This window comes from Balaenoptera physalus (genome assembly GCF_965194825.1).
Source record: "Balaenoptera physalus genome assembly, chromosome: 13".
NCBI classification, from domain to species: Eukaryota; Metazoa; Chordata; class Mammalia; order Artiodactyla; family Balaenopteridae; genus Balaenoptera; species Balaenoptera physalus.
Window position 1 is genome coordinate 5,321,241 of NC_138892.1, and position 27,467 is coordinate 5,348,707.

Here is a 27,467-nt window from a genome sequence, read left to right on the forward strand (position 1 = left end):
GGCTGAACCTTGAGGAGCAGAGAGAGACAGAGGAGGCAGCAAGGGCCAGACCACCTGGGGCCTGGGAAGTGAGCATGGACTTGAACCTGGAGCTGCCAAGACCCCTAAGGAGGTGGGTGGGTGGTCAGATGGGCATTTCAGGAAGTGAACAGGACCTGGATTGGTGGGCGAGGCTGGGGCAGAGGTATCTAGCGGCAAGGAGCGCTCCCCACGGATACTTTTGAGCACCAGCCCCATCCCAAGCACTTCGATGCATCACTTCATTCAATCATCACAAGGACTCTGTGAATTAGATACTATTTTCATCCCCCTTTTAGGGCCGAGGAGACTGAGGACACTTGTCCCAGGTCACACAGGGTGTGGTTACAAAAGGTGGAGCCAGGCAGTGTGGCCCAAACCCAAGGCCCACCCTCCAGGCCACCCTGCCCTTGACCTGGTCCAGGCAAGAGGGGATGCTCTTGGCCACGCCCAGGGGAGGTCATGGTGGGCTAAGGAACCTTCAGATATTGAGCCGGGGGCCGCCAGGCATGGGGGGTCCTGGAGGGTCCGTGGCAGTGCCCCCTGCCCCGCACCAAGGGCCCGCCTCCCCCTCCCTCCTTCCCAAGCCCTGCCTAGCCTGGCTGACCGAGAACAGATCTGTTGTTGTTGCCAGTGGGGTTTAATTCATCTTCTCCGGCTCTGTTTCTCTTCACATGCCCTCCATCCTCTCCACTCAGGCCTCGCCAAACTCGGTGTTTAAAAATAATCCTCAAATCTGGGAACAGCAGTCCCTGGCTGACCCAAGGGGTGGATGCAGAGATGCGTACTTGACTTGTGATTCTGGAAGCAGTCAGCTTGGGGAGTCCTGCTCATCCAGAATGTTCTCCCTGTTATTTGAGATTTACCATTGGCCACCAGCTACCACTGTGGGTAGTTTACCAGTTTTCAAAGAAATAGAACGCGGGTCAATAAATCAAATCTGTCTGTGGTAAATGTGCTTTCTGAGGAGTGAGGGTCGGGGGCTCGGGAGGCTCTGGAAACTCCTATAGTGCCAGGAGGGAGAGTGAGTTTGGAGGCTGGGCTTGCTTCCTGTCTGAGACACTGAGTGGCTGTGTGACCTTGGGCAAGTCACTTCACCTCTCTGAGCCTCAGTGTCCTGCTTTACCAGATGGGAGTTTGATATCTGCCTCATCAGGCTGTCGGGGACTATCTGAGATAACATGGTGAGAAGCCAGCGTCCAGCACCTGTGAAGAGCCCAGCTGGTCTAAGCCAGTCCCAGGGAGCAGCCCCACGGCCGCAGACCCCAGAACCGGGGCTGGGCCCAGGGGGCAGGATGAGGGCTGCTCACTCTTTCAGCCCCAACTCCCACCTCTGCTGGAGGGGCTTCCCCCAAATGTCACCAGTGGGGGAGGGTCCCAGGTGGTGGCACCTGGCAGCGTGACACGCCCAGGTCCCCCTCTGCGGACCCCACAGGGGGCTAAGGTGAATATGAGTGCTGTTGATGCTGTGCCCTCTGAAGCCGGCCCTCTCGTGGAAACCTCACAGGGATGGCAGCTGCGGAGTTTCCAAAGCAGCTCTCCCACCGAGCCAGGAATAGAGATGCTGGCTTATAGCTTTGCTGTCTTGGGTCATTAGAAATGGAATTTTTATGTAACTTCCCAGTGACGCGTGGTGGGGTTTTCTTTCCACCACGGATTCAGCCTTCAGCGCCAGCACCTGAGCTTCCCGGGGGTCTGAGGAGGTGGGGCAGCCCCCACCTCCACCTTTGTCCCACCAACAGGGCTGTGGCTTCTGTCACCCGTTGACTCATCCTGAGGCAGCCGTGGGTGGTCAGGTGGGGCGGAGGGCACACGGCCAGGCAGAGGGGACTGAGCAGATCACAGGGAGGGCCCTGCTGGACAGGGGACCGATGAGTCACAGTGCATCACTGTGACGGGGTACACCTGTGCTGTGTGGGACCCACACATCCACAACAGGCCCTGTTGCTTTAGCGCCCCCAACGGGCCAAGGGCTTGAGGCCGGTGCCGGTCGTGCTGGGAGTCTCACCCAGTCTGCGTGACCCCCAGTTGGCCAGGCCCTGGCCCAGGACTCTCACAGTCGGATAGAGGAGGGCATGAGGACCAGTCCCATAAGGTAGAGCTGCTGGGCGCCCTCACCCAGGACACCCTGAGTCCCTAGAACCCGGCCCAGGCCCTTTTCCCGGGGGTCAGCAAGTGGATAAGTGGGGGTCAGCAAGTGGATGTTGAGAGAATACATGAATGAATAAATGAATTAACACATTAAGGAGAGAAGAGATAGAATATGATACGCCTCAATGGAGAGACAAACTTCTTCCAGCTGATGGAATCAAGGCAGGCTTCCTGGAGGAGGTGGCATTGTAACAGCTTCTAAGGTGGTGCAGGATTTGGACTCACAGGAAAGAGAGGAGGGCACCCCAGGTGTGAGTGATAGCCCCCCCTCAGTATACGCAGGGCTTTGTAGGGAGTGGGAGCAGCAGGAAGGAGGGCTGGACACCGGCAGAGGTGGACCCCCACCCCCACCCACACATTTGTTCAATGAACCCACCAGCTCTCAGACTGGAGCCCCAGCTTAAAAAGTGAGCAACCCCACCCTCCAGGGGCTAGAAGGGCTTGGAATCTGGAGACCCGTCTTGGCCCTCAGCTTCCCCATCTGCGGAATGGGGCCACATGGCAGGGAGGACTCACTTCAGAGGACCTGTCACCCCCCACCCCCACAGGGCATTTTCCAGGACTGATCTTTAGGTTTCCCCAGTACCCTTTCCTAAGCACTTCCAAATGCTTTAATCTCCTTCATCCTCCCAGGAGGGCCCTGAGGGAGGCAGGGAGGAGGCCCAGGCTCAGAGCAATTAAGAAGCTCACAGCCCTTGGGGGCAGGGCTGCTCCTGGGGGAGGCAGAGAGGCCTTCGTGGAGAGGTGGGCGGGGCCCTCCCCAGGGGCTGACACCAACATCACCATGAGTAAGCATCGTATTAAGGCGTCCAGGCTTCGTCCAACAGCCCTGCCACCCCCTTTTCTTATTCTGGCTCCCCAACCTTCCGAGCAGCACTGACACCCTGGGTGCCTCCCTGCCACCCATGCTGCAGGTGAGAAGCCCCAGGCCCCAGAGCAGGGGCAGGGCCTGGCCGTGAGCACCCTGTGTTTGGCTGTGAATCTGGCACTGTCTCCTCGGTCCGAAGCGTCCGGCCTCTGGGTTGCCCCCTTGGCTTCCTGCCCTGCCTGCTCGCTACTCAGCAGGATTCAGAGCTGCCTTGGACCCAAGCTGGGGTCCCAGAGCTCTCCCTGATCAGGTGTGCCGTGAGGGTAGAGGGTAGTGTGCAGGACCTTGTTTGGCCTGGAGCCTGGCACATAGTAGGTGCTCAGCAAATTATTCCCCAGCCACATGCAGCTACAACCCTGGTGGGGCTCTAGCAGGCCACACAGAGTACACAGAGGACACTTGGTCCTCCTCCCCAGCCTCTATTCCCAAAGCCCCAGCGGGGAGTGGGGCAGGTGGTGATAGTGAGGGAACCTGTCCCTCAGGTTTGTCCCGAGGTTTCAACAACCTGATATAAAGTGGCCACTGAGGGCCAAGGCCCTGCCTTAGGTGGCCTGTTGCTACCCACCCCTCCCCCCATCCTCCACTGGCCTCCCTGCTGCTCCCACCTCAGGGCCTTTGCACCTGCTTCTCCCTCACCATGCAACACTTCTTCCAATCACCACCATCCATCTCCAGAACTTTGTCATCTTTCCACACTGAGACTCTGTCCCCATGAAACACTCACTCCCATTCCCCCTCCCCCAGCCCCCGGCACCCCCCATCCTACTTGCTGTCTCTATGGACTTGACTGCTTTAGGGACCTCGGATGAGTAGAATCACACAGTATTTGTCTTTTTGTGTCTGGCTTATTTCACTGAGCGTAATGTCCTCAAGGCTGATCCGTGTTGTCGCCTGTGACCGAATTTCCTTTCTTTTTAAGGCTGAGTAATGTTCCACTGTAGTACATGTCACGCAGTGTTTATCCATCATCCGTCGATGGACATTCGGGTCGTCTCTTCCTTTTGCGATCGTGAATCGTGCTGCTATGGACATGGGTGTACAAGTATCTGCTTAAGTCTCTGCTTTCAGTCTTTGGGGTGCAACCCCAGGGACCTCCCAGCCTTTGAACTACTCATCTGTGAGCTGTCAGCCCTGCTCACTAGAATGCAAGCCAGGGCAGGGACAGCTTCTATTGAGTTCCATCTCGAGTCTGTTTGTTTAGTTCATTGCCATGTCCCTAATGCCTGGAAGGTGCCAGCTGGATGCATGCTGGTGGGGGTGGGCTGGGGTTAATGGAAGTCACCCTTAGCGACACAGCAGGGAGACCTGGGTCCCTCCAGCCCCCTGCAGGTGCATGAGCTCGCCTCTAATCCCCTCGCTCACCACCGTTCTCACTCCCGTGCCCACCGGCCTCAGCCCGCTGGTTATTTCCACCACCTGAGCCAGCCGTCCTCCTTTGATTAAGTCTCATTTTGCCGTGAAAAGAAAGGGAGATGACAGTTGACTGGTGGGGGAAGGTCATTCATTCCGGAAGGGAAATTGGATGGCGGCGTTTCCACCATCCACGGCCCGGCCCCTGCTCCCAGCAGACTTGCTTCCCTGCCCGTGCCCGTCCGGCCCTGCCGTGGGCAGCAAAGCCAGTGTCTGCAGCGCAGACAAAACAGCCCACACCCGGCCTCTCCCGGCTCTCGTTCGACAGGCAGCGCACGACGAATCGATGCAAGCCAAACGATGACCAGTTGTGGCCAGCAGCCCCTGAACGTGCTTGCCGTCCTCTCGTTGCTGATTTCCGCAGGTAGAACCTCCGCGATGCTCGGCAGGAGGCGGGAGGGGGAGGTGGTCCCTTCTTGGTGTCAGTGCTCAGCCGGGCTTCCGGGCGCTGACGGGGGTGCCTGCCCTAGTGGCACCAGCCTCGTGAGGGGCTCATGTTTGGTGCTGTTTGGTGAGAACCTACTGTGTGCCGTGCCCCACGTGCCTGCCTCGGGGAGCTCAGCTGGGAGATTCTTGAGGACACTGTGGGGTTAACAGTGGCTGCCGGTAAACCCTGGGAGAAGCCCTTACATGCGGTGAATTCTCTCCTGACCCCAGCAAGTCAAGGTCAGGCAATGTCGTAGCCATCCCATTGTACAGAGGAGGAAACTGAGGCTTGGAGAGGGAACTGACAGCCAGAGACAACACAGCTAGTGTAGGTGCTGGATTCCAACCCAGACAGAGTGGTGCCGGGGCCCCATCTCCCAGCACCCGACCAGTCCCCTAGGCGGGCCCCCTGATCCCAGCAGGGGGGCTTTCACGCTCCTGTTCACAAAGATGAACATAAACCAAGTCCTTCGGCTGCTCCAAAGTGAAGCTGGCCGACTGGAGAAGTACACCCTACCTCCCGCCTGCCAGCCCTGGTCTCAGCAAGGTGCCTGCTCTCTCTGTGTCTCTCCCTCTGTCTCCCTCTCTGTATCTCTGTGTCTCTGTCCCCCCGTCTCTGTCTCCTTCTGTCTCCGTCTCTCTCCTCCTCTGTCCCTGTCTCTGTCTCTCTTTCTCGTGTGTGTGTGCACGTATGCCCTCGCGCCCTCTTGCTCTGGCAGGGCTGCGGACACCGGCCGGCAGCTTTGGGCCCCTTGCCCCTTTGCTGGGGGTCGTGGTTCAGAAGGACGCCATGAAGGGCCCTGGGATGGCAGAGAAAAAGCCAGGCCAAGGCCATGGGTCTGGGGGCCACTGTGCACAGAACTCCTTCCCCGCTGCTTTCTCATGCGGTAGATCATCTTGTCCCCTGGGAGAGAGGAGCTTCTCACCCATTTACAAATGAGGAAACTGAGGCTCAGACCAGGAAAGAGACCTGCCTGAGGCCACATGGTCAGTGGACACAGTCACCTGGCCATTAAGTGATGGCCACGCAGACCCTGAGCCTCGCAGGTGTGTGTGTGTGTGTGTGGAGGGGGTGATCGGGGTCCTATCTTGGACGCCAAGACCCCGGGACCCAAGAGAGTGGCTCTCCCCTCGGTGTTCCCTCTCCGCGTGGGCCGGTTTTCCTGGTGACTCAGGACACGCTAGCCTCCTAACGACCATCCCTCTGCCCTCGGGCCCCAGGCACAGCCCCAGAGCCGATGCACCCGTGCCTGGAGGCCGGAACGCTGCCCTTTATCTCCACTCTTTCGCTTACACCCTCCCTGCTCTAAGCCAGCCCTACGCTTTGCTGTTCACAAATGCTTCTCAGAGCCCCCAGCCCCCGGGAGACCACTGGTCTTCCGTCCTTGAGGGCAAGGAGGCACAGAGAGGCTGTGATGGCCCAGGTGATCCTGTGCGCTCCAGGATTCAGACCAGCTGTCTGGCTCCGGGCCGGGACTCCTTGAGCTCCGGCACGTTCTTCCCCAGGAAGCAGCAGTGGCCTCCTTGTCTTCACACACAGTCAAAGCAGGTGGTGCCGGGGTCCAGGGGTGGCCGGGGTGAGCCGCTGGGGACTTCTCCTTATCCCTTCCCTGGCTGGTCCTCCCTCCCCACTTCCATCTCTGCACACCTGGCTCCTCCGAAGCCCAGCTCAAAGGTCCCCTCCACCACTCTTCTCCTTCCCTCCCTGGGTCCTGTGGCCTCAGGGCCCCAGCTTGTCTTCTTGACCAGCCTCTGGGTGTTGCTGACACACCGAACCTCTTGCCAGCGAGTGTGAGCTGACCCCCCGGCAGGGCTTTCTCATCAATCTGGACCGGGGCTGGCCAGTGGCTGGAATTCACCTCCTGCCTCTGCCTCTCACCTTTAGCCTCCGGTACGTTGTTCCTCCAGGCCAGTGGGTCCCAAACCAAGTCTATCGGCATCCCCTGCAGGGCTTTCTAAGATTCAGACTGCACCCCCCACCCCTAGAGTTTCTGATTCAGAACGTCTGCTGAGGGGCTTGAGAAACTGCATCTGTGACAAGTCCCCTGGGGATGCAGATGCAGCAGGTCAGGGACCACACTTTGAGACCGGTGCTCTCAACCTTAGTTTTCTCCTCTGTACAATGGGAATACATGAGATCAAATGAGATGGTGCATCCACCTGGGGCTTCCTTAGTGACCTCTGCATCCATAAGAGGGTCTTCTGTTTCCCAGGGTCGAGGCTGAGAGCTCCCCTGACTCCTGAGAGGCTGAGACCCTTTTCCCGCAGTGATCCTGCCCGTCCCCACGAAAGAGGGTGCTGTACTTTGGGGAAGGGGCCCAGGATTTCACAAAGCCACCCAAGCCAGCCTCGGCGCGCCAGCACATGAGGCCCACCCTCCCATCGGCCAGTGCAGCCCAGCTGGGATCTCCTCGGCAGCCCCTGGCGCTGGGAGCTGTGTGGGCTGGAGTCTAATAACCTCTCAGCAGAGACAGAGCTCTCAATTAACAGAGGCGCTTCTGCAGAACTAGAGCCTTGGCGGTTGGAGAAATGTATTCAGCCTAGGAAGCCCCTTTTCAGCGATACAAATTAGATACAGCAGTCCCTTTTGTGAAGATACTAATTAAGCTGGAGACAGCGGGCTCCACGTTTTTTTCCATTGTTATATTTGTTCAGGCTTTCCCTCCTGTTTATCATCATCAGCACGACTAGTAAATACTGTCCTGGGTTTTCAGCGTCATCGGTGGCTGAATAAGGGCCTCTGGCCTTGAGCCAGGAGAATGAGGGTCCAAGGCCAGGGCAGCTTTGTCGCCATGAGCTGGGGCCACCAAGGCAGGCCCTTGGGGACCTCCGGGTGTAGGGCATCAGTTTAGTAGAAACCAAGATACGAGGGGACACCGCTTTCTCTACAAGTGGGACCAGGTTCTTGCACCCATGCCACTCACCACCCAGGCCAGCCTGGACTCGTTGGTGAGTCCGCCACCAGTCCGCACAGTGATGGAGGAGGGGAGAGGCTCCTGGACCTTGGATCCAGGCAGGCCTGGGTTGGATTCCTGCTCCACCACCTCTAACCGGCTCAGGTAGGTCACTGTACACCTGTGAGCCTCGGGTTCCTCCTTCTGTAAAGTGGGATCCCAGACCTGCCTGCTAGGATGGCCAAGCGGATTAAATCTGATAGAGCCTGCGAAGCACATAGTAGGTGCTCAGTTAGTGTTGTTTCCTAACTGAGTGCCAGCTGTGTGCCGAGCCCTTGGAGGGGATCCACGTGAGGCTTAAGTTCAGCCCTGCCTGCAAGGAGCTCCCAGTCTGGGCAGCACAGTATAAGCAGGGTTGTAGCCGAGGGGGGCCTGGGAGGTGACAGGAGCCAGAGCAGGCTTCCTGGCAGAGGGGAGGCTCACACTGGACCACAAAGCCTTCCTGGCAAGGGAAGAGGTGGGCAAAACCCTAGAATAGGCCAACCAGGCTCTGCCCGTGGTCCTCATGGACTGGTGGGGGTCTCGGGCCAGCTGGGCCTGAGGAGGGACCCCACCAAACCTGGTGACTGTGTTTTCCAGTCTTGTCCGCGCATTTCCGGGTCTGTGAGCCATACACGGACCACAAAGGCCGCTATCACTTTGGCTTCCACTGCCCCCGGCTCTCGGACAACAAAACCTTCATCCTCTGCTGTCACCATAACAACACGGTTTTTAAATACTGCTGCAATGAGACAGAGTTCCAGGCGGTGATGCAGGCGAACCTCACGACCGGCTCCGAGGGCTACATGCACAAGTAAGTACTGCGCTGGGGCCACAGCCCCACTGCCTTGGGCCCCAGTCAAGTCCGGGTGCCGCCAAAACACCCCAGCCTCCAGGCCAGCTGTTGGGCAACCAGTGCAAGGATGGGTGGACCTGGAAGGAGTCTGGGAAAGTCTTCAGGTGACAGGTTTTCTGACCTGTTCTGCCGTCTGGACTTTAGCCTTCTTATCTGAGAAATGGGCATGTGATACCTACCTCCCAGGGCTGCTGCCGTAGTTAAATGAGGTCAAGGATATGGAAGACTTTCAGGCATGAAAGGTGCTTGGACCTGGAATCCACGGGGCCTGAGTTCCTTTTTCATTCATTATTTGTTCAACACATATTGGTTGACATTCCTGACCCAGAGATTAATCCCATGCAGCCCCTTTCCCTAAGGTGATTAAAACACATGAGACCAGAGCCCTGATGGAGGGGATATGAGTGTAAAGAAAGAGGAGGAGTTTGCTGGTAGAAAAGCAGTGAGAATATGCTAAGTAAAGGCACATAGGATCGAAATAGCATCCACTGATTTCTCTAACTATGAGTGAAACTGAGCATATTTCACATGTTTGAGAGTCACTTGTATTTCTTTTACTGTGAGCTGTTTATGTCCTCTGCCATTTCCTATTGAATTTTTGGCCTTTTTCTTAATTATTCACAGGAACTCTTTACATATGAAGGAAATAGGATGCATTGCAAATATTTTCTCAGTTTGTCTTTGAATTTGTGATGCTTTTTTCCTCATGCTTAATTTTTAATTGTTATGTAATCAAATTGTACCCATTTTTTTTCTTTTATGTCTGGTGGGGTTTGTATCACACAGAGAAAGACTTTCCCAACTCTGAGATTGTTAAAAACCCCCTCGTGTTGTCTTTTACTTCTTTTATGTTTTAATTTTTTGCCTTCAAATCTTTGATCTGTCAGGAATTTATTTGGATGTAAGATTTTTTTAAAAATTTGGATGTAAGTAGTCTATTTGGATGTAAAGTAGGAATCCAAATTTATTTTTTTCCCAAATGGGTAGACAGTTATCCTAACAGCAATCATTGAATTGTCCATCTTTTCCTCACTGATGCGAAATGCAAACTTATTGTATACTATAGTATACTAAATTTGAGTATCTGGGTAGATTGTGATGGCTTTCATTGGTCTATTTATACATTTGCTAATACCTCATTGTGTTAACTACTGTTGCTTTTGATGTGTTTTAATGTCTTCTTAGTCTATTTCCCCAGGTCTTTTGTCATACGAACTTCAGAATTGGCTTTTGTAGTCTCCCTGCCAAAAAAAAAAAAATCTAGTTAGTATTTTTTACTGAGATTATGTTAAATTCATAGATTAATTCAAGGAGAATGGACTTTTCATGACATTGAATATTCCTATCCAAGAATACAATGTGTCTTTCCGTTTGTTCACATTTTCTCTTATAATGTTTTGGAGTTTTCTTCATATAGATATTGCACGTATCTTTTGTGTTTATTCATATTTATTTCTTTTCAAGCTGCTATTTTATAATGGGGTTTTTCTTCTACCATATCTTCTAAACCAGGGGTCCCCAACCCCCAGGCCACGGATCAGTACCGGTCCACAGCCTGTTAGGAACGGGGTCGCACAGCAGGAGGTGAGCAGCGGGTGAGCGAGCGAAGCTTCATCTGCCGCTCCCCATCGCTTCCCATCACTCACATTACCGCCTGAACTATCCCCCCACCCAGTCCATGGGAAAATTTTCTTCCACGAAACCGGTCCCTGGTGCCAAAAAGGTTGGGGACCACTGTTCTAACCAACTGTTGTTTAAATGATAAAACCTAATGATTTCTAAATACGTATTTTTTTACTCAGCCACCTTACTGAAATTTCTTATCTTTGTAATACTTTTTTCAGCTGATTCTCTTAGGTGTCCGATTATGCCATTTGCAAACAATGATCATCTCATCTCCTTCTTTCCAATTTTTGTGCCTCACTTCTTTTTCTTGTCCAATTGTGTTGGCTAGTACCTCTAAAACCATCTTTAAAATTGTCAGGCAATCTTGTCTTCTTCCTGACTTTAATGGGGATGCTTCAGATATTTTCCCAGTAAGCCTGAAGCTGACTCTTGGGGTAGATATATTTTTTTCATGGTAAGGAAAAATCCACTTGGAAGGAGTGTTTGTTGAGTGACTGTTGAAGAGATTAGTGGCACCACTGGGAGTGGTGGGGTGGGGGTCTGAGCCTCCATCTCTCTGTCTGATATTGGGGCTTGGATGTTTTGCCACCATGCCACGCTCACTTGGGGGAAGTTGCCTCTTCTCTTTGATCAGGCAGGAGATGCAAATCCCTTGACTATCGTCTGAATCTCTCCTCCTCCCACCAAGGCCAGCTCCCCAGCCTTCCTTCCTCAAATGCACGGGTGCTTCCCCTGAATATCTTGCCATCTGCTCAGACCTCAGAATAATTCTGTGTGAAGTAGTTCAGCAAGCCTTTTCTGTCACGAGGACTGGAATCAAGCCTGGAACTTGACCCAAACCTTTTATAAGACCAAAGACTAATTCCCTGAGGGAGGAGGGTGGTGCCAGGACTGGGGTTAGGACCCTGAAGTGTTGTCGTTGCCAGCTGAAAGCCAGACAGAAGACAGAGGCTTGGCAAGACCGCCAGACTTCTCCAAGGCTCTGGCGACTGGTGTCTGGGATCCGCGTTTTGAAGCCCACAGGTTTCTGTGATCTGCACATTTACACAGGATTCACACGGAATTCTCCATCGTTTCGGCACAGTGGGCCCTGGCTGCAGATAATGAAGAGTTGGACCACAAAACAGAGCCCTTCCCTGGGGAGGCATGGACGCACTGAGGAAGTTTAGCTTGGCTTTTATTCTGGCACCTCGGCAAGCATTTATGGAGCTAGAGGCATGGGGCCGGCTCTGTGCTCAACCCTCTGAAGTCACTTAGCAGCCCACCCTTGGCCCCCGTTACACATAGGAAGGTGAGGCGTGGAGAGGTTGATAACTTGCCCGACTGAGGCAGCCAGTCGGGGTGGAGCTGAGAGCCAGCCTGGGTCCAGAGCTGCTTTAATAAATCTGGGACTTCCACCGATGGAGGGCCTAGAGCAGGGACCCCCACCGCGGCCCGGTGGACACCTGGGGCCTAATCCTCCTTTCTGGGGGCTGCTCTGTGCGTTGTGAGACCCTGGCCACCATCCGCTAGACGCGGAGCACACCCCCTCCCCACCGACGGGCTGTGACAACCAACCGTGTCTCCCGACGCTGCCAAGCGTGGGGTGCGGGACTCTGCCGGCTGAGAGCACTGCTTTGGAGGAATCCCTCCTCATTATTCTCCACCGAGCTTCCTGCCACCTCCCTTCCCACAGACGTGGACGGAGGCCCAGAGGAGCTGGGCTGGGCTCCTCACCCAGGCTGTTCTGCTCTCCTGGGCTTCACGAGGGAGGCGTGGTGCTTGGTGTCCTGCATCCGAAAGTGTTGAAGAAGGTGGGAGCCACACAGTCCAGAGGAATGAGCGTTTCCAGACAGAGTTCCCTGCAGCCTGAGTGTGAAATGCCAGGGGACCCATGGGGCGAGGCAGCGGGGGCTGGCGGGATGGGGTGGGGCCTCGTGGACTTGGGGGGCAGAGGGGGAGGGGCTTGGGCTTCCTCTTGAGGGTGCTGAGGGGCCCCGAGAGCTTTAAGCTGGGCTTGTGCTCACGGATGGTGCATGGTACAAGGACCTAGGACACTGCAGAAATCATGAGGATGACCTGGGCAAGACCGGGGCCCCGTGGAGAGGAGAGGCTGGGGTCACCCAGGAGACAGCCAATCCAGAGCTCAGATAAGAAGCCCTGGAGGCCCCCGCTTAGCTGCCTGAGCTGGGGGATCTTGGGGAGAAGGCCTGAGCCCAGGGAGCTGGACCAGGGCCTTGCGTCCAGCCAGAGCTTGTGGCAGAGAGGGGACAACTGGAGGATGGGCCACTGGGTGTGGGAGGATAGGTTACTGAATGGGTTGGGACAAGCCTGCCTGGCCAAGAGGTCCTGAGTGCTCCGGCTGTGTGAGGGGAGCCAGGTAAAGTCCACCTCTGGGACCGTCCTGCCCTTTGGAGCTCTGACCCTTCTGGGCAGGATGCCTTTGTTGTCTCATTAGTCCTCACAGCTATTCTGAGAGGAAGGAAGAAGGGGCTGGGCCCAGGCAGGTGAAGTCACCTGTTCCAGCCACAGTCAAGGCCAAGGGACACCAGGGCCCTTGTTCCGGCCAGTGGGCTCTGCCACCCCCAGGTGCATCTAGAAAGCCAGGACTTGTCTGATGCTGGGGAATGTGCCAGACCTCAGCCAAGAGGCCAGGTGTTCCAATATCCCAGAAGGTTAGCACCCACTGGCAGCCCATCTAGATGGACCAGCACAGCTGTGACCCCCGTTGGGGCTTTATGAAGATGCATGGGGCCTGTCAACAGCAAGGGCTGCCTGACATTCGCCTGCCCTGCCAGTGAATCAGCTGGGAGGCGGGGCTGGTGGCAGGGAAAAGGAGAGTGCTTCTGATGACTTATTTATTTGTGTTTCTCTGGAGGAACAGAATGGTCTGTTTTGGTTCTGGCTGCCTGGCAGAAAGGCGGACAGGGCTAGGGAAGCAACCTCGCCAAGCCTGTTGCCACAGTGAGATGCCACTTCTAGCCACTTGGGCGGAGTCCCTGGCGTTCAGGAGTGTACTGCACACCCTCCCATGCCAGGTTCCGGCTGGGACGCTAGCAGCAGGGACCCCCCAGGGCCCTGAACAAGCAGTGGCAGCATCTATCCAGGGCACAGGGTGGGACGGGGTATATGGGGTCAGCGGTCAGCTGTCTCTGGGGGCAGGGGACATCCCTCTGGCAGAGGTGTCATGTACTAGAGCCTTGTGCAGTGTGTGGGTGTTCCTTCACCAGGCAGATGGGCTGCCGGGGGTGGGAGCCTGGGGCAGGAATTCTCAGAAGACAGAAGGGTCTTCAAGGGCCTCAAAGTGGGAAGTGATGGGTTGGCATTCTTCCCTTGGCCGCACTGAAACCTCTTTCCTCCAGTAGCTTTCCTTTCCCAGTACCCAGAGGTGCTCCAGCCACACCGAGAGCTGACATGTGGCGGTTGGCCGGGCCTGAGGACCTGAGAACCCCAGTACCCTGGGTCTCCTCTACCTGCGCCCTGTCCTGCAGGCCTTACATCACCGTCAAACATGCTTCAAGCTCTGAATCCAGCTCCTGAGTTGGGTCGGAAGTTTCTGGATGTTCTTGTCAGTTGCTCAGCCCTCTCAAGCCCTGTTGGGCGTAAAACATACCTACACACCATCAGCCTTGTGATGCTGAAGAGGTTCTAGAATCCACGAGGTTTCCTAATCTGAATACACCCCTCCAAGCCAGGGGAAGGGACATATATGAACGTTTACGAGCATTTAGTGGAAGGCAAGGGGCCTTACTTGCCCTGACTCCTTTAATCCGAGTAGAGGTATTTATGAAGAAGGTCCCGCTGGCCTCACTGCACCAGGGCTGAGGCTCAGAGAAGGTGAGAACTTTCCTGTAGTCATAGAGCACACAAGTGGCACAGCAGGGTTTGGGACGGGTGTGTGGGTCATCTGGGCTCAGTTATGCTGAGATAAGGAGCAGCCCCAGAGTCCCTGGGACTCGAGACACAAAGGCTTATTTTTGACTCACACTCCAGGTCTTTCTTGGGTCACCTGGGGCTCTGGGCTGGGAGCATTCTGTGACCCGAGCTGATCAAGCAGTCCTCATCCAGAGCAGGATGTCCCCATGGCAGAGGGGAAAGAGTGATGCTGAAATTACAAGGTAACTCCTAAGCTTCCACTCAGAATCAGCCTGATACTTCTGCTGATGTTTTTTTGGCCAAAGCACATTACTTGGCCAAGGCTGTTACCAGCAGGGCCGGGCCCCGTAAGCAGGCCTGCAGGGAGAACAGTGAATATTTTGGTATTAGTAGATGCTACTCCATTAGCCCCAAGCCCATGCTCCTCCACGGCACTGGACAACCTCAATCCTGCTGTGTGACCTTGGGCAAGTCACTTTGCCTCTCTGGGCCTAGATCTATTGAGTATTCCCTCTGTGCCTTAATCACAGGAGCCAGCACTCACTGGGTCCTTTCTCCTTCAGGCCCGTGTTATCTCATTAAGCCTCACAATTGCACCACCAAGTAGGGCATATTGTTACCCCCATTTTACAGATGAGGAAAGTAAAGCTCGTTTTCCCCAGATCATGGAGAAAGAATTTTGCCGAGCTGGGATTTGAATCCACACAGGCCTAATCTCTTGGGCCCAGAATTTAGTCACCAGGGTTATCAACTTGTCACACTGACTGACAGGCCTCCCCGTGAGCTGGTTCAGTTATTTTAGGTGAAGTCGACTGAGGGGCCATGAACCATCTCCCAGCCAGCCCGGGCCCAGCTGTGAGCTCTGCAGCTGATGTTCCTTTCTGATGTGATGGCCTCAGGAGCTCTGTCCTCCATCCTCAACTGGGACTGCCCATGGGTGGCGATGGGACCTCCATCTGGCCTCTGCCGGCTGACATACCTGCTCCTGTTCCCGGAAGGTATTCAGTGACATTCCTCCATCAGAGAAGGTTTTGTTTACTGCTTGGGGAGCAGCAAAAGAATCTGAATCATTAAATATTCCAAAAGATACTGAAAAATTGCTATCTGTGGCTTTGGCTGGCTTCACATCTTGCCCCATAAAACAGCCTCTATTTTCTCTTCTGCCCTTTATAAAACACCCACACACACACTCAACAAAGACCCCTGCATCTGGATGAAATTAATTTCCAGATCACATTTTTAAATTAGATTTAAAAAACCAGAATGCTTCCAGCCAGGCAACCATGGAGAGGGCAGGCCCTGGAAGGCAGGGAACTGCCTGGGGATGGCGTCCATGGCCCAGGCTTCCCAGCCGGCTGCCGCCTCCAGGGTGGCCTCCCTTGCACGGCAGAGGGAGTCAGCAAAGGTGGCACCTCCTGCGGGTGTGCCCCTCCTTTCTCTGAGCTGGGGGGGGCGGGGTGTGGTGAGATCATGGCGGTGAGATCATGGGGGGTGCTACCACCCCCCAAACCCCATGCCAGTTACAGCAAGCTGGCTGCAGAGACCGGCAGGCTCAGCAGTGCCCATGCACACCATGATGATGACACACTGAGATGCAGGATCTGTTGGTGGGGAGGTTGGGACCTGTCCGCAATTCCTGGTAGAGGATGAGCCAGGACAAGTGGGCCAAGCAGATGTGGGGAATTCCTGCCTGGACATCTATCTTAGACTTGACCTTGGGATTTCCCCAAAATTCAGCACACTCTGAGGTCAAATAGACCTGCGTGTAAATCCCAATGCGGCCACTCCCCAGCTGTGTAGCCTCTGGCCACTGACTTTGCCTCTCTGGGCCTCATTTCCTCATCTGTAAATTAGGGATACTGGCTCCTAACTCACAGTATTGTTGCAAAGATTCGGAAACACAAGGCACGGGCACGTTGTGATTCCTAGTATCACTATTAACTACTAGAGAATATGCATAGAGAAGGTAAAGTCTAGTGAAGAAGTTATTACTATCAAGGCTGCCACTGACACCAGCTCGCTATAAGCACTCAATATATATTAGCTTAAGGAACATTGAAAGCAGTCCCAGGCCGAGCATTGAACTCTGACCCTGGCCCCAAGGAGCTCTGATCTCGAGGTGCAGACAGTCCTACAAGACAGCAAAGACAACACAATGTGCTCTGGGAAGCCCAGTAGCTTTGGGAGCCCAGGGGAGGGATTGGACTTAACACAGGACGTCAGGGAAGGCTTCCTGGAGGAGGTGATAGCTGCGCTCAGGCATGGGGGCGGGGCCAGCTGCCTGCACAGGAGGTAGGGAGCAAGTTCCAGGCAGGGGAGCAGCATAGGCAAAAGCCTGGAGGCGGCTTGTCTGCCCAGAAAGCACGGGTGGCGCCTGCCTTAGGCGGTACGGTGCAGCGGTTAGGAGTGTGTGCTGTGGAGCTGGATTGCTGGGTTCAAATCCTGGCTCTGCCACTTAATGGCTGTGAGCTCTTAGACAGTCTCTTAATTCCTCTGAGCCTCAGTTTCCATCTCAGGGATGGGGATGATGGCAGTAATGCTTCCTTCCATGTGTGTTTTGAGTGTTGTCGGATGAGCTAAGACGTGTAAAGCATTTAGAACAATGCCCACCGGCTGCTGCTTCGGTTGCTGTTATTATTTCTTAGTCCTGATGTTTTAGGCCCAGCCGTGTCCAGCTCCCACCCCCAGCTGGCGTCGTGGACGCCCTCTCTCAGCGTGGCAGCATCTGCAAACAGCTGCCCCTGCCTCTCCCTCCCCACCCTCTTCCTCAGCGCCCGCAGCTGCCGCCATGGGAACCACCAAGGAAAAGCCTGATGCTTCGAGCAACTCTGGGGGGCAACAGAGGAGGCTGGAGAGGGGGTGCTGGGGAAAGCAGGGGTGCCAGGGGCCGGAGCCAGGCCCTCCTCCCCTGTCCACGTAGACTCCCGCCTCGGCGTGCCAGACAGGGCTGCTGGCCTCTGTTCCCTGGCGGGCATTCACACCTAGATATCCCCAAGTGAAGCTAGCTTCCCCTTGAAATGAGGCAGCTCAGGGGGCTGGGGGGGTGGGGGTGGGCCTGGCAGGCAGTCATTCACACCTTAGCACGAACAAGCCCCTGGGACGGCCGCGGGCCTCATGGAGGTGGTGGCTGGAGATGGAGCCGCAGAGGGATCCAAGGTGCCGTGATGCGGAATTGTTGGGTCACTCATTCCTCAAGCAGATACTGAGTCCTAAGCACCTGCCAGCGCGTGCCTGCTCTCGGGACACACAGAACCTCCCCTCGGGGAGCCCCCAGCCAGTGTGGGGAAGGAAGGCGTTCCGGGCAGAGGGCACGTGTGGGCGAAAGTCAGCCTCCCCAGCCTGGGCCCAGCCCTGGTAGGGGGCTGGAGGACCCAGAGGGGAGCGGCGCCCATCTCACTGCAGAGGCCAAGGCTGAGCAGGGGTGAACCCAGCTGGGAAGATCCAGAGTCTGGAAACCGAGACCGGGAGGGGCTTCCCATCATCTCCTCCAGACCCAGAGACGCACGGGCACCCTCCCACGCCACACAGCAAAGTGAGGCCAAGGAGAAACCAGAGCCAGGGCCTCCTGGCTCCACACCTGTGCCCCCCGGCTTCAGACAGCATCCAGAGGGACCTTGTGAGGGGACCCAGGACACCGAGGGGCCTGTCTGCTGAGAGCCAGGGTGGGTCCCCCCCAGGGGGCAGCGAGGCTGGACACTGGCTTTGCCTCCTTTTTGCCACCCGCCAGCTCACACCCACCTGAACAGATGCCCGGAGCAGGGAGCAGGCGGAGGCGGCATTTGAGTGACTAATAAATCGGTCCCTTAAACAACCGCAGTCCCGGGCGAGCACCGTTTGGAGCTCCGCTGGTCCAGCTGCAGTGGTGAGGCCAGGAAATGGCCCTCCCCGGGCACCCGGGAGAGACTCAGACCCTGGCCTGAGCGGGAGGATATACCCAGACCCTGCCAGCATGGTCCTGGGTGGTGGGGGGAGGGTTTGAGGGGCACTCAGGCCAGAGGAAGGGCCCAGCAGTTTCCAAGAGGCAGTGGGAGTCAGGCTGGGGAGGAAGGAGGGGGTGGGGGGACAGAAAGCAGTGGCCGGGCAGAAGACGCAGCCTGTGCAAAGGCCCAGTGTCCCAGTGAGCTCCTCGGGGGGCAGCCAGCTTCCCTTCACTAAGGGGCATTTGCAGCTCCAAACCACCCCCATCATCTCTGCTTCTGGGGGGCAGACTGGCCCTCAGCGTGGAAATGTTGGGTGAAGGAATAAAAGAACCGATGTCGGGGGCCCGGAGACCCCCAGCCGTGCAGTCTGGGGGTGCCTGGTGGAGAGGACTGTCGGGGAGCGTCCTGAGGGTGGGTGTGAAAGGCACGTGGCTGGTGGTGCAGATGCACCCGTGTCTGGTTCGTGGGGTGTGGGGAGGGCAGCTGAGCGGATGCCCTGATTCCCGGGCTTCCGAGAGAGGGAGTGCGATGGAGCAGGCTGGAAGGGAGCGGCCCCAGGGGGCAGATGCCCTGGCTGAGTCCCACGCAGAACTTGGGGGTGTGAGGCGGCCCAGTGTGGATGCCGAGGGGCGGGAACTTGGGTCAGTTTGTCCTAAGACGACAGACTTCCTGCATTTGCCCTGGGTCCAGAAAGATGGGGAGGAGCTGGCAGAGGAGGGGAGGAGATGATGAGGGATGCCAAGAGAGCCTCCTAGGTGGCCGGAGTAGCATAAGCCAAGGCCAGGAGGGTGGGCAAGCGGGAGGTACCCGCGGGAGACAGCTGGCAGGTCTGGGCGTAGCGCCCATGTCGGGGGGGGGCAGGAGGGTGAAAGTAGGGGCCACCACAACGCAAGAGCCCCAGATGCCCAGCGGAAAATTTCTTCCAGAGGGCCTAACAGTGTGAGGCCCCCTGGGCTCCCGGCCCAAGGACTTGGGGCCTTGGAGGGGATGCTCGAGGGACAGGCCCAGGGCAGTGGATTCCAGGCATCTGGGAGGGGGCAAACAGGGCGGGTGGGGGAGAGGAAAGTGGGGAGTGGGCATGAGAAGAGGGAGCTAAGATCCCCTGCCCCCCAGAGGGGTTCACCTTCCTCTCTGAGACCCCGAAGTAGCCTCTGTGCCACGTTTCCTAATCAACCCCCCTGATTAACTCCAGCCCCGGCGGGGTGGCTGTCCCGGCCTCTCTCAGCCTCTCTCCATCTTCCCGCAGCAACTACACCGCCTTGTTGGGAGTGTGGATCTATGGCTTCTTCGTGCTGATGCTGCTGGTCCTGGATCTTTTGTATTACTCGGCAATGAACTACGACATTTGCAAGGTTTACCTGGCACGGTGGGGCATCCATGGACGGTGGATGAAACAGGACCCCAGGCGGTGGGGGAACCCTGCCCGGGCACCCCGGCCAGGGCAGCCGGCGCTGCAGTCCCAGCCTCCGCCGGGTCCCCTGCCGCAAGCCCCCCAGGCCGCACACACGCTGCAGAGAGAGAGCCACAGCCCGCCGCTGATGAGCTTCCAGGGTTCGTCTGCCTGGTGAGTGGCTGCGATCTCTTGTCTTTGACGAGCTTGGAAAATACCAGATCATTATTGCTGCTGTGATTGGCTTGTCAATTACCGGATGATTTGCTTATCTTATGTGCCAAGAAAGATGTGAAGTGGCTCATGGTAACAACGCGTGCCTGGACAGAAAAGCCGAAATGAAAGGTTGAAACAGAGCTTAGAAACAAAGCTTGCAAGTTTATTTTGCTTAGATTCTGGTGTGAGAGCTGTTGCCACTGAGCATGAAGTGGAGTTGTGAGTTTCCTAGCTGCCGAGGCAAAAAGGGAAATTGGATGGCTTCCCAAGTTTTCACAGTCTGGTCAAAGGAAGCAAGTCGATCTGTCAGGGGCTGAGGGAGAAGCTTTTTTTGGCATGAAATTTGAAAATAAGTATATTTATTACTGGGCTCCATCGTGCATATATGTTGAGTCACAGAAAGGCATCTGAGGGTGATGCAGGCAGGCTGCTCAGTGATGGCTCAGGGGAAGGGAAGGAAGCCGGTCAAGGAGGTGGGATCTCGGCTGGCCTTAAAGAGTGGCTACCCCAGCAGAGCCTGGTTACCCTGCCCCAGGGGCGAGTTCATGATTTCCTGGAAATGGACAGACTGCCACTCTCATGTCTGTCCATCTCCAGTCTGGTGGGAGGCAGAGAATAACCTAACCTGGGGGTCCCTGGGCGGTGCAGAGCTGGAGGGAGAGAGGAGGGGTCTGTGAATTTTGGAGCAGGAACCCACTGTGTGGCTGGCCAGCACCAAGAACAGGCATCAGCCCCTGGCAGGAGCCAGGCTGAGTGCAGATGCTCAAGTCCAGGGCTCGGGTGTAGGGTTCAGCTGCTCTGCAGGGGCTGAGCTGCAGCCATGGGCACACAGGGCACGGGGCACATCTTCCCAGGACATCACAATACTGAGCCCAGCCTGCAAGATCCAGGTGCAGAAACCTACAACACAGTGATCTCTGCCAAGCCATGAATTTTGCAGGCAGCCCAACCCAGGTTCAAGTGCCAGCTCTGCCAGTTACCAGCTCTGTAACTTCAGGCAAGCTCCTTCACCCTGTTAACCTTCCAATCCTTGTGAAGCAGGGGAGAGTAAGAACGCACTCCCCACCCCCACCACCCTGGGATTGTCCTGAGGATCAAACAAAATGCCCCGGCACATAGTAGGTGCTCAGTTAACCATTGCTGCTTCCTTGCTGGAGATGCAACCAAGCTAGTTCATGATCGTTTAAGTAGCTAACAGATAGTGACCTTTTCCATCATGAATGACTTAAATAATTAATAAGATACACTTAAATCAGTTTGTGCTTACTGATCTAATAACTGCCCCATCTGTCATGCAGGAGGCAAAGACACAGCCTTGCTCAGCTCAGCGGGACAAATGTGGACTGAGCGGGTCCTCTGGGTGGGGCCCCCGAGCCAGGCTCCTGGTGGTGTGGAGGTGATGGGTAGAGGAGAGGCTGCTCTTCACCTTGAGGAGGGGGGAGGGGACACACAAGCCCACCCAAAGCTACAGACCATGAAACAGCTGTTGGCTCCGCCCCAAAGGTGTGGTCTCCTGAAATGTGGGTCTCCCACAGCAGACACACCCGGGGTGTTTGTCAAAATAAATTCCTGGGTCTCAGCCAGAGCCTCCTAACCAGGAATCTCTGGGGGTGATGCCTGTAGGCGCTACAGTTTGAGAACCACTGGAAAACTTCATTACCAGGAGCCAAGTGTTTCGAGAGCTGAGACTCTACCATGTAAACGAAGGTGCCCCCCACCCCCTGCCATGTTCTTGACAAGACATGTGATGTGAGCCAGCCCTTAGGGGCTGTTGCCGTCCTGCCTGCAGAACCCGGGGTGGTTTGCTTGCACGGAGAGGGACCACGCTGGTCCATTTCTGAGTCGCTGCGTCTGGCCCTAACAGATCTCAGTCTCCCTTGCTGTTAAACCTTTCCTGTCTCTGAAGTCTCCCCCTTTCCATATTGCACACATTGTGCACCTACTGTGTACCAGGCCCTGTGCTGTGCGATCCAGATGGGGTTCAAGGACATCAGCTATGGAGAGGAAAGAGCATGCAAGCCTGTTGGGATTGCACGTAAAGTCTGGGTTCATGGCGTCTTCATGAGAGGCTGGGCTCCCAGCCCACGGGCTCTGCCCTCGGTACGGGTAGACGTTTCATTTCCGAGCTCAGAGCCTCTTTGTGTCCTCCTGGTTCTCATATAGGCAGACTCAGAACGGGGTTTCCATCACCATATGAGTCTTCGTACAAGAACAAGCATCAGGAACGTGCAAGGATGCAATGGGGGTTAGGGGATCCCCAGGTGCCGTCCAGCTCCCATTCTGCCCTCCGCACTCTGTGTGACCTTGGGCCGGGGACTTCCTGCTTGGGCTTCCTTTTACCAGCCGAAGGGAGAGGGGATGGACTTTGAGACCAGAGCAGACCTTCACCTCGCTGGGCCTCCTGGTGGGCGCCCATGGTTCCAGCAACATCTGCTGAGCACTTGCTGTGTTCCGGGCCCTGTTGGCATGCTTTCATTCTCACTGCGACCCCGGGGGCTAAGTGCTGGAAGCACGGAGAAGCTTTCCCGAGGAGCGCAGCCAGTAGGGTCAGTACGTGATGGGGGTGGACGGGGTGAACAGTTGGCTCCAGCTCCTGCCCCACTGCCCCTTGCTTCCAGCTCCCCGCCCTCTGTGCCGGCAGGAATCCCTCCCCTTCCCGTGTGTGTACCTGCCTTCCCTTTCATTGTTTGGTTTGGCTGAAGTTTCCCAAGCAGCCACTACCCCACCCTGGCTCTGTGCTGGGAGCTGGGGACACAGAAGCAAGTGGGGCAAACGAAGACATGGGTAACCGTCACAGGATGATGGGGTACAGCCCAGGGGGTGCAGGCGGGATGAGGGGCACAGCCAGGCCGTGGGCCCCAGCATTCTGAGGTTAAACAAGCCTTGCCTTGTGGACAGGAGGGGAGGTGGGGCTTCTCAGGCAGGCGGAGGTCTGAGACCAGGTGCGGTGGTGGGTGTGGTCATGCGTGATGTCAAACTGGGGGTGGGGGGAGGCTGGAGAGTCGGGGCAGGAGGGTTGTAATCAGTGTTTCTCCCAGAACAAGAGCTAGAGTCTGTGCTGCTTTACTCCAAATTGTCACCTGGATCTTCCAAACACCCGCGTTCCAGCCCCGGGGCGTCGCTGAGATGCGTCTCCTTGAGCACAGATCCCATCAGCCGCTCCCCAAGGGTCTCTCTCTCTCTCTCTCTCTCTGTCTCTCTCTCTCTCTCTCTCTCTCTCTCGCTGTTGCTCTCACTCTTTCTACTTTCATCTCCAGAACTCTTCAGCCTTGTGGCCTCGCTCTCTTTCTCCCCTCCCCCCATCCCAGCTCTGTATTAGGTGCATGATCCCGGCCTCTCCAGCTCCTGGAGGCTCCTCCATTCCTGGCCGAGGGCCCAGCTTCTTCCCTGGGAAGAAGGACCAGAGTTCTTCCTCTTGGAAGAGGGGCTGGGGAGGAAGAGGGTTGCAAATGCACACTCAGCACCTTGGTTCCTGGAGTCCCCATCACGAGGTGCATTCCTCTTCTGGGGTCTCCACATGCCTGTTTTGAGCCCTTATTTGGGGATGGAGAACTCTGGAGCCAAGATCCAGCCCTGAACGACTCCAGGGGAGACTGAGGCAGGAGGCTTATCATAGGCACCCCGGAGGGGAGACCCAAGGATGCTGCAGCTGCCCGGTCCAGCGGCTGCGAGCAGGTACTAGACCTGGACGCCTGGCAGTGGACTGGACTGACCTCGGCGGCCCCAGCTGAGTCCTGTGAGGGGCCAGGCACCTAGCAGGGCTCAGCGAACACTCAGAAACCCACGAAGGAGGCTGTGGGCGCTGCTCCCTGCACCCTCCTCCAGGCAGCCGGCATTGATCTACTCAGTGTCAGGCACAGAGACACAGAAAGAAACAAGACCGGAAGACCGGAAGCAGAAGGCAGTAGCCGTTGCTCAGAGCCGACCGTGTGCCCAGCGCCCGTCACTGGCTCCGTCAGCCAGGTTGGCACCAGTGAGCCATAACGCCATCGCCCTTCTTAAGTGGATATTTTTAGCGTTATCATCACTGTTGGCATTATCAGAAGCAGCACGTCTGCTTGGGCCGGGAGTCAGATGGCTCAGGTTCAAGGCCCACCCGTGCCACTCGGAGGCTCTGCGACCTTGGGCAGGCCGTTCCACCGGCCCCTGCCTCAGTTTCCCCATGTAAATAGCAGGGGTCATAATCATCCTGAGAATTAAACGGGCCGATCCTTGTACAGGCCTGGTACCTGGTCCTCAAGTGCCGGCGATTCTTGAGATCATTTCACATTTGGCTAAATAAACGTGGTAGGGGTCCTGCCCTGCCAGGGTTGATGGGGGTGGCGGGAACAGCATTCACCCCATGCCCCACACAGGCCAGCCACGTGCCGCTTGTTTTGTAGAGCTGTTGAGCCCCATGTTCAGATGTGGAAACTGGGGGGCTCGGAGGAGTTCATTGACTTGCCCAGGTCAGCCAGCGAAGGGGAGACTGATGCAGGGTCCCGCCCCAGGGCCGGTGGCCTCCCTGCTGAGGCTCGCAGAGCCTCTGGAGAGGCGGCCTCATCCACGGGAGGAGGAAGGAACCTCTTCGTCAGAAGCTTCTCCGGGGACGCGTGGACTGAGGCAGCCCCCAAGCTGCCACTGAAAGAGCAGCATCGGAGGTCGTGCATCAGGGGCGCTGCATCTCAGAGCAGTGCCTGCCTCCGTGGTCCCCGCAGACCCACACTCCTTCCATCCCCATCACCGGAGACGCCATTTCCTTGCTGCCTAAACTGCATCACCACTCAGGATAGCATTGTGGTGCCCCTGCCTCAGAGCCCACAGTCACTGAGTTACGGACCGGCCTGGATCCGGGGGTGGGGAGGTGCGGTCCGAGGGGATGAAGCGCAGCCGCTTTCAGTTAATTTCACGGAGAAGCTGGCTTTCCCTTCATTTAGCACATAATGACCTCAGACTGCAAAGTTTTCTGCTAAAACCCCATGGGTTCAGTCTCCGCTGCTGCCCGCACCTCCGTGGCTCATTGCCTCCCGGAAAGTGGTGACAAGGTGCCCTGCTTTTTTGCTCATAATGTCTCCCTTGCTCACTTGACACGCTCTGGTTTTCTCCCCACCTCGGCCCTCGCCGCACCCCTGCCGGCTCCCAGGCAGCAGGAGGGCAATTCCAGGTTGTGCTCCTCCTTCCTGCCGCCCTCCCCTGCCTCTCCCTCCACCTGACTTTCTTTTTGCCCCAGCTCCGGGTCTACCTCCTGGTGAATCACATCTCTATTATTGTGCTACAGTTCCCCCGGGGCTGGAACCTACGCCCACCGCAGGCATCTTGTCTCTGGTGTTCAGGGCACATAGTAGGTGCGCAGCAAATGCCGTTTGATTGACGCAGCAGCGACAGAGCTGGAGCCAGCCCTGCCACGTCACCCTAACCCTCAGGCTGCGTGCTTTATTGCTAGAGCCCCCCTAGGGGTGCAGTGGAGCTAAAGGAGAAAAGGGAGGCGGCCTGGCGTGCTGCAGGTACCGCCCAGGGTCCTCTCTGCAGCTTCAGGGAGAGGGGTCCCCGAGGCTCGGTGTCATCCCAGCTGCCTCGACGCTTGTGTGCGTCATTGTCGCTGTTACGGGCCCAGGGGAGCAAGCAGGGGCTCCAGGTCAGACACATCTGGCTTTGAATCCCAGCTTGACTCCTCAAGACCTGTCTGAGCCTCGGTTTCCTCATCTGTAAAATGGGGACAATCACAGCCTCACCTCACAGGGAGGTCTCACGACCAGATGAGGTTCTGGCTGCCCTCTCAGGACCCCAGCCCCCCGTTGTCCCTGCCTCACTCCCTCTGGTTTGTCCCACCTCCCCATCGCCCGAGAGGGTTTCAGCTCCTAACCTGGCCCCCAAGGCCCTCGCCAGCCTATCTCACTCTCTCTGAAGCCTCAGGCTGCTGCTCACCTCCCTCTAAGACGCACGGGAGCAAGTCGAGCGCTGGGAACCATGGTTACACTTACAGTTTAGACTCCCTCCCCCCCGCCAATCATTATTTCCCTTGGTCCTTGTAATTCCCACCCTGGGAACTGAGCTGCACAGCTTTACCATCCCCTTTTACAGATGAGCAAACACAGGCCCAGAGAGGCTAAGTGACTTGCCCACGGCCACACAGTAAGTCCATGGACTTAAGCCAGGGTCTCCATAGTCCAAAGTCTCTCGGAACTAAGTACGACCCTGAGCCAACTGCCACAGCCCCTGCCAACCTCAGAGCCTCACACCCCACAGCAGGATAGGACTACAGGGGCTTCTATCTTCCCCACCAAGGAAAGCTGTGCAGTCTTCCCCTCCCACCTCATCCCTCATCCCTGCCTCACACCTTCCATTCGAGGCCTGGTTCCCCTCCAGCTCTTGCTGATTCACACCTCCCTGCTTTTGCACACAATTCTCTTCCCAGAATGCTCTTCTTCCACATCTCCCTAAGGAACCTCCTATTCATCCTTCAAAACCTTCCCTGAGGTCAGGGTCCCTGGTCAGGCCTAGAGGGCTGGGTGGGGAGCGAGAGATGGGGTGGTGACTGGAGGAGAGACAGGAGGCTGCCCAGCCCCCAAGCCTTCCCAAGGGAAAATTCCTGACTGGGCCTGGGAAGGGGGTTGTTCTCGTATCTCAAACTTTAATGGGTATTCAATCCCCCAGGGTCCTGTTAAACTTGCAAATTCTGATGTGCATGGTCTGGGGTGGGCCTGGGATTCTGCATTCATAGACAAGCTCCTGGGAGATGCTAATGCTGCCAGTCTGGGGACCAGCCCTTGACTAGAGGACAGAGCTGTGGCCATTAGAGCTGGGAGCTTCTCTGTAGGGCAGGCTGCCTGACTTCAGGGCCCAGATTGGCAGAAGGAGCGCTGGAGGCCTGGGGGGCTGGCTCTGGAGTCCAGGGGGGATGCTGAATTACCTGGTCCCCTGGGCAGGAGAGGAGCAGCTCCCCCTGGTCCACCTGGCCAGCCAAGAAAGCCTCCAGCCACGGAGGGGCTTGTTTGCAAGGAAGTGTCCCATCCCTTGAGAGAACAGCCACAGTAACATGAAGTGCCCAGAGGACCCAGAAGAGCCCATGATGAACTGCAGGAGAGGGAGGAGTCAGGGCATGCTTCCTGGAGGAGGAGGCGATGTTACGCCAGAACTGAGGAGGTAAGGGGAGGTCACCTGGTTGGCACACAATGGAAAAGTCACCTTGGACAGAGGGAGCAGCTTGAAAAAAGGCCCCGGTGACCCTTGAAATCACATGACTTTTGCAGATTTCGTGTGGGAGAACCAGACATTCTTTCCTGGTGTTCGTTCAGGGGCTCCCCTCTCAGCCCATCACCCTCCCACCTCCTCCCTCCCCCACCTAGAACCCTCCCAGTTCATTGCAGAACTCATCTGTGCCTCCCTGTGGGGTCCCTGGAGTTCACCCAACCCCAGAGCCTCCCCCCTGGCAGAGCCCAGGCGTCACTTTTTTGCTGGCTCTGCGGCCAGGGTTTCTGGTGTGTGGTTTCTGCAGGGACACCAGCCAACAGCGAGAAATTCCAGAAAATTAGGAGACAAAGGGAGAGGACCAGGTATCTTCTTTCCTTGGCATCACATCAAATACCAAGGAGGCCTCCGTGATTGGAATTCAGAAAACAGTGAATGTCCCAAGTGGGGCTGCAGTTTCAAATGCTTGGGGCTTCCAGCTGGATCAGGACACTCTGGCCCTGTCCCCTCCGACCCCTGTCCTTCCCGGCTGGGCCCTGGCTTCCTCCCACCCGGCCTAGTTGATACAGGAAGGCACCCTCTGCCAACTCTCCCTGTTTTCATCTTGTTCACACGGCTTTGGTGAAAACCC

At 56.6% G+C, this 27,467-nt stretch overlaps 1 protein-coding gene across 5 annotated transcripts in view; it reads left to right on the plus strand.

The window, feature by feature from the left end:
• SHISAL1 (shisa like 1) overlaps nucleotides 1-27,467 on the plus strand; it is a gene marked incomplete at its 3' end in the record, with an annotated part of 81,045 nt that overhangs the window by 24,276 nt on the left and 29,302 nt on the right. For 3 of the 5 annotated variants that reach the window (XM_082421189.1, XM_082421188.1, XM_082421192.1), the window contains exons 2-4: nucleotides 4,716-4,811; nucleotides 8,407-8,620; nucleotides 19,310-19,627. In XM_082421189.1, coding sequence (XP_082277315.1) covers nucleotides 4,748-4,811; nucleotides 8,407-8,620; nucleotides 19,310-19,627 — 596 coding nt within the window. In that variant the 5' untranslated portion in view covers nucleotides 4,716-4,747. Of the gene's footprint in view, nucleotides 1-4,715; nucleotides 4,812-8,406; nucleotides 8,621-19,309; nucleotides 19,632-21,832; nucleotides 23,905-27,467 lie in introns of those variants that run through there. The other 2 variants (XM_082421190.1, XM_082421191.1) reach the window with 2 other exon arrangements.